This window comes from Arachis hypogaea, chromosome 20, assembly GCF_003086295.3.
Source record: "Arachis hypogaea cultivar Tifrunner chromosome 20, arahy.Tifrunner.gnm2.J5K5, whole genome shotgun sequence".
NCBI classification, from domain to species: domain Eukaryota; kingdom Viridiplantae; phylum Streptophyta; class Magnoliopsida; order Fabales; family Fabaceae; genus Arachis; species Arachis hypogaea.
The window spans coordinates 134,968,717-134,980,024 of record NC_092055.1 but is presented as its reverse complement, the minus strand read 5'-3'; the positions used below and the strand labels follow the sequence as shown (position 1 = coordinate 134,980,024).

The 11,308-nt window shown below is 40.0% G+C and overlaps 1 protein-coding gene and 1 pseudogene across 4 annotated transcripts; both read left to right on the top strand.

Annotated features, from left to right (window-relative positions):
- The first annotated feature begins 628 nt into the window (after positions 1-628).
- On the top strand, positions 629-3,980 carry LOC112784192 (probable WRKY transcription factor 3). 4 transcript variants are annotated; one of them, XM_072230146.1, is made up of 5 exons: positions 663-1,005; positions 1,508-1,603; positions 2,013-2,605; positions 2,700-2,852; positions 3,567-3,980. In XM_072230146.1, exons 1-5 carry the CDS (start codon positions 754-756, stop codon positions 3,817-3,819), a joined length of 1,347 nt encoding a protein of 448 aa, XP_072086247.1. In that variant the 5' UTR covers positions 663-753; the 3' UTR covers positions 3,820-3,980. The 4 variants fall into 4 exon arrangements, with proteins under 4 accessions (XP_025683102.1, XP_072086247.1, XP_025683103.1 ...); XM_025827317.3 differs by lacking the exon at positions 1,508-1,603 and having other exon boundaries at positions 629-1,005; XM_025827318.2 differs by lacking the exon at positions 1,508-1,603 and having other exon boundaries at positions 669-1,005; positions 1,862-2,605.
- Positions 3,981-9,820: 5,840 nt separating this feature from the next.
- Positions 9,821-10,882, top strand: LOC112786431 (small ribosomal subunit protein uS3m-like; annotated as a pseudogene).
- The last annotated feature ends 426 nt before the right edge of the window (positions 10,883-11,308 follow it).

Here is an 11,308-nt window from a genome sequence, read left to right as displayed (position 1 = left end):
ATTGAAGAAGACTCGCGACCTCTAAGGTAGCGTTTGTTTTGAGGTACTGAGACAGAGACTGAGAGACTGAGACTCAGTATTGTGTTTGTTAGTTCAGAGACTGGTACTAAAATTTCTGTCTCTGTCTCTAAAATTTCAGTATTTCAGTACCTCCAAAAAGTAGGGACACAGGGGACTGAAATTTTTAGAGATGGAGACTGAAACTTTAATAACATTTTATACCTAAAATACGTTCATTTCAATTAATTAATTCCAATTTTACCCTTTGTACAAATTAAATTAGAATTTCATTCTTGTTTTAATTCCTGTCTCCCATTTTGCACCAAACAGAATACTGAGATTTATTTCAATCCTTGTCTCTTAGTCTCTGTCTCTCAGTCTCAGTCTTTCCGTCTCTGTCTCTCCACCAAACGCTACCTTAGTGAATATGAAGAGATTATGTCATTTGATGTATAATTCATTGGCTTGTCACAAGCTACTATGTATATTTATAAATAAAAAGTTATATAGATAGTGTTTATTAATACATTAATAACAATAAAAATATTTTATATAAAAATAATAAATAAAAATGATTAAATAATAATAATAAAAGAAAGAATCCCAATGGATAGGGGGCAAGTGGCTTGGTTGTGTTGTATATTAATAGATGATGAAAGTTGGGAGTTGAACCATCACTATACAACTAAGTGTAGAACAAAAGCACTACTAACTAACTATCTATCTATCTATCGTACATAACATCCAATTCCAATGCCGACAGACAGCCACTCGCCGGCGCGGCCAACCATCACCCTGCCGCCGCGTCCCAGCCTGGAGTCCTTCCTGTCGTCGGTAGGAATAAGCCCCGGTCCCATGACTCTGGTGTCGTCGTTCTTTGCGGACGACTACTCCCCTTCACCTTCTTCCTTCTCTCAGCTCCTGTCGGTTACGCCGTCTCCTCTCTTCACCGTGCCACCTGGCTTCAGCCCTTCCGCCTTCCTCTTCTCCCCTACTCACCCTCAGGTACTTACATACTCTCTAATCTTTTATTAATTATCTCTTCATTTCTGTCACTTCTATTTCACCCTTTTTCTTAATAATATTTATTTCAATTATTTCTTAGTTAAGTTATTATCGACAGATTTGGTAATCGGAATCGGAAATGACTTGTGCTTCGTCGGATTAACAACTTATTATTATTGTTGAAGAATTTAATTTTTCATGCACCGTCTAGCTGTCCGTACAATCAATCGCATTAGCAAAATTTACTAATTTTTAAATTTATTAATTAAAATTTTATTTAAATATATAAATCTGATGGAATAATCCTCAAAAAATCTTTATACTGTTAGGATAAATCAAAATTAAACTCTGCTGCGAAATTATTATAATTTATCATTTTTTTACTGTGCTGGCGGCGTTTTGACTTTTGACTTTATCTTTGGCTTGGGTCAATTGCTGTTGCGGCCTTGCGGGCTAAAAGCTGAAAATTGTCACCAACTCGTTTTCATCTTTTTGTGTACAGTGCTTTAGCCGAACAAAAGTAAACAATAGAAAGTTGCGGATAAGACATTTGTGGTGGAAATTTCTGAATTCTAAGTTAAGAAATAATTTCTTGGAAGTAAGTCAACAAGGAGAAAGAAAGTGCTTTTTGGTTTCTTTGTTTGTTCCAAATTTTTGTTGACTATGGAAGACAAATGACAGCATATTAGTATGGAATTTCAATGCTCTGTCTTTACTCTTTACACTGCAATTTTTGTAGTATGTGCTAGAAAAAACAAAAACAAAAAATTGTGTTGCAAATGCTTTGCATTTGAAGTATTTATAATCTAAGAAAATAATGACTGGGTTTTTATTATACAATTGTAAGTGGATGCAGGATAATGCATAATATTGCAGCAATGCTGGTCATTCTGCTGGGAAAATTTCTCATTGTTATGTATCAATGTGATCTATTTTCCATGAGGGACAGTGGATATAACAACCGTGACATTCTTATTATATCTTCATTTCAATATATACATATACAGAGCCCCTTTGGGATGTCACATCAGCAGGCTTTAGCACAGGTTACCACTGAAGCTGTGATAGCACAATCACAAGGGCAAATGCAGATTGATGAAGATGATGCTTCAGAGAAGAATGTAGAAGTATCTATGTTTGAAACTTCTCATATGTCCAATAATGCTGACAAGAAGTATCAGCAGCCTTCGTCCGTGGTGGCCGACAAGCCTGCGGACGATGGCTATAACTGGCGAAAATATGGACAGAAACAGGTTAAGGGGAGTGAGTTTCCACGGAGCTACTACAAGTGTACACATCTGAGTTGCAATGTGAAGAAAAAGGTTGAGCGTGCCATTGATGGTCACATAACAGAAATCATCTATAAAGGGCAGCATAACCATGAAAAGCCTCATTCTAATAAGCGTAATAAAGATAACAATGATTCAAATGAAAGTGTAAGCATTCAGCCTAAGTCTGAGTTGAGTTCACAAGGTTGTTGGGTTGGAAATTCAGATAGTTTTGGCAAAGGCTTTTCTGATTGTTCGATCAGCGAAGACTTGGGTGGTGTAGATATGAGGGAAGAAGAAGGAGATGATGTTGAACCAAACCCCAAGAGAAGGCAAGTTTCAGTTTCACCATTTTTATCATCATTTAAAATGCAGGTTTCTAGTTATATGTTTCTTCATGTCTTAGGCTAGTTTTGTGTGTTGCAGGAACATTGATGTTGGGGTTTATGAAGCACATCAAACGACTGTGACAGAACCCAAAATCATTGTCCAAACAAAAAGCGAAGTTGATCTTTTGGATGATGGCTACAAGTGGCGCAAGTATGGGCAGAAAGTGGTGAAGGGTAATCCTCATCCAAGGTAATAATCACTGTGTGTCCTTATAAAGATTTTCATATTTGAAATCAAATCAATAAAGTACATAGTTTGATTGTAGTAATAGTGATGAAGTCAAGGTTTTCTTACTTACAAGAATGGTTCATTGTATTTTCTGCATTTTATAGTCATGAGTCAAATTTTGTTCTCCAAGAAACAATGGTTAATCCCTTCAATTCCTTCCTATCTTTCATATGTAACCGAATAGAAGACAGAACTTGTAATGCAGAATAAAAAATGGAATCCCTGAATTTCTTGAACTTGTTTAGAACTATCATAACAGTCTAGCATACTATATTTGACATTCTAAACTTTTATGCTGTTTTTGATCTCACGAATAAGCTTTTCGAACTACTTAGTTAGATGAAAAATGACAGTGACACTTCTTTTTTTGATAATGCTACTCCACCCATCATTTTTTTGCATTGTGTGTTTGTATAAAGTTGTAGAAGAAAGAAATGACATTATCAAAATAAGAGCGACAATATCTATTTCCTAGTTAGATTATTCATATAATCTTGTATGTAATGTGCCTATTTAATTTCATTATAAGAAACTGATCGATCTTTTTCAGATCTTGCGTTAACACGAGATGTCTGTGCACTAAACTGATTTTACTTTTTTTTCCCTTATAAGAAACTTCTAATATAGGGATTCAAGTTGTGTTTAATTTTGCTAATGCTGAATTTCCATGAACAGGAGCTATTACAAATGCACAAGTGCAGGGTGCAACGTGCGAAAGCACATCGAGAGAGCTTCAATGGATCCTAAAGCAGTGATAACAACTTATGAGGGAAAACATAATCATGATGTGCCTGCTTCCAGAAAGAGCAGCCATAACAGTTCAAAGCCGCATAAAGCGGTACCTGAGAAGCAATCGGATATGGATTTCGAAAACAGCAACCAAAGACCGATACATTTAAGCTTGAAAGAAGAGCAAATCATAGTATGAATGAAACTATGAAGTTAGTTATAGAACTCACCTGGTAGAGAAGGACATTGTGTAGAGGGTGATCGAGAAGGCAATATGTAAATTATTAATTTCTGTTTGTTGATACTAGTTGTTCTTAAGTATGATTCTAAAACTAAATCTAATCCAATTTTTCTCCATTACTCCGAAACCACTTAACAAAAGAAACTAGTGGAGCATGTGCATACAGAATTCAGCAAATCAAGCAAAAGACCAATATTATAAGTAAAATAAACATCCACTTTTCAAATGAACGAACCATCCGCAGACATAGTAAAATGAACATCCGCTTTAGTTGATAATAAACATCTAACAAATTAAGAACCTTTATTTAATTATTACATTCTTAGTTAATTAAGCCAAATGTAATTAGCTTGATTCAAGCACAACCAAAATTAGTTTCAACCAATTATTTAATTAACTCACAAACCACGTACCAAATCAAGCAAAAGACCAATTATGTAATCAAAACAAACATCCGTACACAGGCACATGTTTTTTTTTTTCCAAGTTGAGTCCAATTATTCAAAAATAAAAAATAGTCTATAGGAGGAAAAAATTCCAATAATTCAACTAAATCACAGAACATCTATTCCGAACCACTGTATCTATTTCTTTGAGCCTAATCCATTGCATAAACATCCATTTAAATATAAAACCATAACTATCACTAACCTCTTGTAGTAAAAAATGATGTTGCTGAAGTTGGCGTTGAACTGCGGCTTGCTTGGTGCTGCTGCTGTTGTTCGGTCTGCTGCACCCGTGGAAGGCGGCGGCGCAACCTGGACAAGAGTGCGGCAGCGTAGGCGGGAGAAGGGAGATGAGGAAGAAGAAGCTCCTCGGAGATGACTGTTGCTGGTGAGGGAGTGGGGGGACGGCAATGATGGGGCTGCTGAGAGGAGAAGCGACAACGCTGAGGCTGGCTGATGAGGGTCGGAGTAATGTCGGTGGATGTGGCAGGTGATGGAGGGAGTGGCGCCGATGAGAGGGTTTGGGAGAGTGTGGTTGCGGCTGTCAATAGGGTGAAAAGGGCTGGTTAAAATGTGAAATGTGAGAATAGGGTTTTGGTAGGTAACTGGGGAGTGGTTTTTTTTTTTTTTTTTTTACTCTGTGGCTGGGATTATAGTTCATTTTTCACCATCTATCTATCTATCTACTTATCTACCTATTTACTTAATATATTAAAATTGAATTTTTTTTTTAACTAATAAAGATGAGTAATAAAGATGAGGTGTTATCTTTTTATGAGGTTTTTCCCTCCAAAATAAATGTACTATTTTCTCTTTTACTCTCGGTCACTATCTTCTCACCGTGCAAGAAAATGAAATCCAAATAAACTAAATGATGATGATTAATGTGATAAGAAAGGATTAGGTGTCATGGTTATTGAATGGAAATGAATTCAATATAAAACTCAAATACAATATCTATCCCTCTGGATAAAATAAAAACCCTGAAGCAACAAGGGCGAGGAAACTCTATAAAAACAACAGGAATCACAAGTAAATCTACTAGTCGTCTGCATTTTCTAACTGAATCTTCGAACCTATGTCATTGAAAGGGTGGAAGATTTTGGGGTGAGAACAAACCACACGTTCTCAGTAGAGAATGGAAATGCCATAAAAGTAATGAATTTAATGCAAATAATTAACTTACTTAGTAAAACTATTTTGTTAAACCTTTGGAAATACTTTTATTTCTACTTTAGATAAATAATTACTTTTCTTTAAATTTCTAAACTCAAAACAAATTTTAATCACAAAATTAGTCATACTAACCATCTCTCAGCCACATAATCATATTTCAACCACAACATCTCACCTCAATGCATCCGTGAACTAACAGTACAAGTAAGGGATTCAAACCAACATACAAACAAGTCAAACAGCACAATCACAGAGAAGTAATACAAGCAAACACAACCAAATACAAATATGCAAACAACATGATGCATATCTATTCCTAATGCAGGCCATGAGCTCATGTGTCGGTTGCCTACCCGCTCCCGACATTACCCGGGCACAAGTCCCAGATATGGCTTTCTCGTTCTCTTTGGCCCTAGAGGCAATTCAACGGATTATCTGTCTCCGGTCGGGCTTCTATCAACAAAAGAGAAACAGATGGGAAATGAGCATATCACGATCATTCCTCTATTCCCTCTGGTCCACCCGATATCCATTCCTTATATCTCGGCTGGCCTATACCCATATTTGCCTTATTTCCCATGCATCCCTCCTTCCTCGGATCCACCCCTCCACGTTGCATTCCTTGCCCCGCCGATGAATTACCTCTAGTGGACAGATGGCATTACCAAGAACCGGAGATGGGACAACTTCTGCATTTTTGTTTAGGGCTTAACCACACTAAGATTTTTTCAGTCTAATAGCTGTAATGTAATAGCCTACTGCATTTACTCTCTAACGCGCCTGGGAATAGATTCCACGGTAAATTGCAATAGTCAATAAGATCTGAGGCTGTCAAAGCTCAATTGCTAGATTTCGTTCTTGTGCTTATAGGCTATTCAACGGCTGAGACTTCGTCCCTAACATCCTTCTCTAAAGGGTAAGAGGCTACCTACCTACTAATATTTCACTCTGTAGGGCTTGGTAACAAATCATATAAAGACAGATTTCCGAAAGGAATCATAATCTCATCCCTTGTTGATCAATCACAGGATGGGATTTAACAAAGGCCAGGAAGTCAGAATTGATCTTTCCATTTAATCTATTTCAACACTCTGATTACTTTTGAATCTTATCCGTTAGAAGCTATAGGCTAAGCTATTGAATAGGATTCCGTCCCTCATTCCTATGCTCTAGTAGGCCGGGAAATGCTACCAGAGATTAAGATGGAGGACTAGCCCGCCGTTTTTCCTCGATATCTTGAGTTAGGAAAATCGGATATAGAGAAGGCTACGGAGAAGCAACTATTTAGATTGTTTCTGATATTCCTCTTGGCGCACATTCCCGTTCTTTGTAAGATCTTGTGGTCAAGGGGCTAATTGACTCGCATGCTTACCGCGGAGCGGAAGTTAGTACTTAAGCGGACTTAGCCGCTGATTGAACTGATCTCGAAGCGAACCGGGTTGCTAGTACGGCGGGAAGGGTAGGATTTGAGGGGGCAAGGAGTCGTTTCTTTTCCGCCAGAATAGCAATGCCAATACCTTACCTCCTTTTCCTACTCCTCCTTCTCAGTCCCTTAGGCTCCCCTAATTAGTTGAATCCTGCTCCCAGAAACAGGAAAGCAAACAAGCCACCAGCAATTCAATCAGTAAAGCCACTCGCTTTCTTCCTCTTCCTTTTCACATTGTATTTCAGATCCTCCACCTAGCCAAGTAGGTCTCAAAAGGTTCGCCCCACGCTTAGTCGCCGCAAGCTCCATATAGGGTGTTACTTTGCGGGCTACTGAATAGAATCTTCGGTTAAAGGCATTTACCATATTGGCGCAACTATTGATCGAGTTCGGCGCGAGGCGTGTATACCACGTGAATGCGACACCCGGTAGAAAAGTGCTTCAACAACAAACTCTCATCGTGAGCTGTGTCTCCGTTGGCAATTTATTAATAACTAATATGCTGCTCTGCGAGATCTCCCCACTTCCATCATACAACCGAAACCCGCTAATGCTAAGGAAGGAGCGAGGCGAGATCCATCAGAGATGTGCTAGACCGGTAGAAGGAGTGTGGGAGACTCGTTAAAAGAAACTTATAAAGATGCTTGCCAAGTGGATCAAGGCAGTGCCTTTTGATTTTACTTGCTGACGAGTTGGCCGTGGAGAATGCGGCCTGGATTTGGATAGTTTTTTGTTGTGCGTCCTCAACTAATTGAGCATAAGGATCCCTTCTTTTTTTTTTTTCAGAAATAGATCAAAAATCTACACTGATAGTAGGGTGCCACCGACTTGCTCAAGAAAGGTCAGGTTCGTTTTTTCTGTCCACTCCTGTCCTGTGTGGTAGGCTCCCCATGTTCTATCAAGTAGTCCTTCTTGTCCTCTTCGGTCAATCGACATTCATCTGAGCTTGCTTTTTCAAAAAGATGAGGTTCTCACTACCAGCCCCTCATTCATCTGCGTGGGACCCCTATGATCACCTCCACAAGAAAGTGAGGGATTCTTAATCATCTCTTGAATTGGGTCTTTCTCTCTTTGATCCCGATCCTGAAAGCTCTAGAATCCTATTGAATGGGAAAGCTATCTTTTGGTGTCTTCCTTGTAGACTAAGTCGTTGGACTCCCTCTTAGAAGTTAGCTTGCCTTTGTATATATTGAACTTTCTTCTGGCTTGGACTTTCAAGGTGCGTATGCTTTGATCCTACTTCGAGTCTTATTCCTAAGCTTAACCTTATAGAAATTCTCTTGCTTAGAGCTTTGTACTCCTTTCCAAAGCATCGGGGAAGTGGGACTAAATCCTAGTTTTCAGCATAAGTCAGATTGTGAGGCTAAATCACTGGTTTTTGAGGTAGATTCTTTCGCGCATCCAGGATCTGAAATCTCCTTTTTACAGTCTAGCTCTTTCAACGATTCCCCCGAAATCGAATTCTTTTTCAATGCAGAATGCTCTCAGAGGCTGGGATTAATAGCCATCTTTCGTACATTTCATTGTGTATGTATATACAAAAGAGCTCTTTCTTTCTTCAGTTGATCGCAGCCCAATCAATAGAGAGCCTAGCCCGAGAGACGAGTTCCCCAAACCGCTCATCTGTCTTCCGCTTCATTCATAGCTATCTCCTCTGTCCGCTTGTTTCCTAGGGTTTGATTCACCTTCTCAATTGGCTGCTCTGCTACCCATGAAGTAGGAAGGGCTCGATGCCCCTATTCTATTCTGATACCGCATTGGGCCTATCCTCGAGACAGGTTTGGGATAAGAATTCGTTGCTTAGTCGAGTGAAGGAAGCGGGGCAACTAGGCTAAGTCCCAAAGCAAAAGAGAATTAGCCGTAAACATCTTCTCTTAGAAGAAATTCCTCAGTCTTCCCTACTGTTCCTGTGAGGAGGCGGTAGTTGGATGAGATTTTATAGTATGTTATCGGACAATGGAGATGATTTGATTCTATGGCATTTCGTCCTTCGTAGCTGATTCAATAGCAATAGTCAGTTCACGGATCAAGTAGAATCTTATCTTTTCAATGGTATATCCTCAGATAGAAGAAGGAAAGGATTACCTTCAACGGCATTTACTCATCAGTAGCGATCAGATGAAACTCTTTCCTCACTAACTTACTAAAGAGCCAGATAAGATACAGGATATGGTAGATCTGGGGATTGGCAGTGAATCTATGGGAGGAGATTTCCGGCGAATAGGTCCTAAGCCGCGCCCAGGCTTATTGGATTGATTTCAAGTTAAGTTTTTCTGGATGTTGGAATGGATGAAACGGAGGGGAATAGGCTAAGAAGCAAAAATTAACTAATGAAGAAGAGTAAGAGTGAAGCTAGAATTCTTGCCTACTGCTCAATCTACCGAAGGTAATAATACACAAAAAGACTTCTGAAAGGGAGGATTCTCCGTCAGGAACGGTTAATATAGGAGCTAAATCCGAAATAGCTATCTTTCGTTCTCTTGTTTGCTAGAGGCTCTAAAAGGCCAATCTGCAATATGATGCCAGAAAAAGCAGTTTTCAACTATTGAGATCGATGTCCGCTCCTAGAAGTAGAGCTTAAACTTAACTCTATCAAGTCTGTTATAAATTCCTCTTCTTTCCAGTCGAGCATCTTCAAACTTACTGCAGGATTGGATTATCTTCTACGGCTGCTACTTCGCTTCGTCCTTAAGGCCAAGCTTAAAAGTGGCTTTCTTCTTTCAAACTTAGAGTTAGGCGCGTAAGGAAGTCCATCAAGAACAGAATATAAGGCTTACAGGTCGACTAAAGTTAATAAAGACATGAGTCTTCTTCCATACTCCATATACAGCTTATGGCTCCCCTGTCATCAGGTCACCAACTTCCTTGACCTTCCGGCACTGGGCAGGCGTCAGCCCCCATACATGGTCTTATGACTTTGCAGAGACCTGTGTTTTTGGTAAACAGTCGCCCGGGCCTGGTCACTGCGACCCCCTTTGTGAGGGGGCACCCCTTTTCCCGAAGTTACGGGGCTATTTTGCCGAGTTCCTTAGAGAGAGTTATCTCGCGCCCCTATGTATTCTCTACCTACCCACCGGTGTCGGTTTCGGGTACAGGTACCATTTTGTTGAAGGTCGTTCGAGCTTTTCTTGGGAGTATGGCATGGGTTACTCCAGCACGGTTCGGAGAGCACTTGTTGTCTGCATTGGTGAATGGAAGCCCCTCTATCAAGCAAGAAAGAAGCGGCTATTCCCACGACGGAGTCACCATTGACTCTATTTATTATTATGGTAAATTAGTGTATAAAGATGTAAATCTGAGATTTTATTTCGGTTCGATACGTCCACCTGCGAGACTCACCTTTGGCTTCTGTCTCGGTAGGTGTATTCTTATACATTTTCCCAAAAGAACATTCATTCATTTCTTTCTTCCCCGTCGACCACGACGACTGAAACGACGCGAAAAATCCAGACCCGGAAAGGTGAAGGACCGGTGGTGGGCATTTGGGAAAGTCGGGCCGATCGGGTGTCTTCATTCCAGCTACAATACAGAAGAAGAACAAAACGAAGTGAGAGGCCGGAGGGCAGGGAAAAGAGTCGAGCCGATCAGGCTCGACGCCCTAGCGATAGGGGGGAAGCAAAACGAAATTAGGATTTGGCCGAAAAAGAAGCAACGCTATGGATACCATGACCGATCACCATCGATAAAGAAGAATCTTTCTAAATCACTTCGGGTCAGCGGGGCCTTCAAGCATCCGAAATACGCCGGGGTTGTAAATGACATAGCGTTCCTGATATAAAATGACGACTCCTTCAGAAAAACGAAGTTTTTTAAGTTCTTTTTCCCCAAGAAGTCCCGCTCCGACGGTCCTCATGTCTATGATTCAAGAGGATTGAAAAAGCTCACTTATTGGCTCACGAACTCCAACTACAAACTCAGAACTACAACTCCCTTCTCTATCTCACTTCTCTATTTCACTCTCAGGCCGGATTGAATTCATTCAGGAATGCATTTTCTTTTCTTTTAGCTAGAGTATTGTTCTTCATCAGTAGCGGGTCTGGAAGGTATTCAATTGCTAGAGTGGCTACCCTTGGCTTAGTAGCTCGAGATGAATGACTCGCCCCTATTCGATAAGTTAAGGAGAGGGTAGGGGGTTATTCTTTAAGGGCCTTCGCCAGTAGTTGCTGTCTTAGGATTGAGACCGAAGGAAGAGGTATAAGATCATTCTTTCTAAGCGAGATACAAAGTTTTTCGATAAGGAGTGAAGGAAGGCTCCAAGTCAGTCTATCTATACAGACTAATTCTGCTTCATTCCGTTAAGCTATACCTTGCCTTGAACCAGACCTCGTGCTTGCCCTAGAAATCTTCACTCCTTTCCTTCCCTTCATTCTATAGGGCGAGTGATTTCATACCATCTGTA

Coding starts and splice junctions, on each gene's coding strand:
- LOC112784192 (XM_072230146.1), top strand. CDS start 754: ATGCCGACAGACAGCCACTCGCCGGCGCGGCCAACCATCACCCTGCCG. Junction 1,604..2,012: donor TAAGAAATAATTTCTTGGAA/GTAAGTCAACAA, acceptor ATACATATACAG/AGCCCCTTTGGGATGTCACA. Junction 2,606..2,699: donor GAACCAAACCCCAAGAGAAG/GCAAGTTTCAGT, acceptor TGTGTGTTGCAG/GAACATTGATGTTGGGGTTT.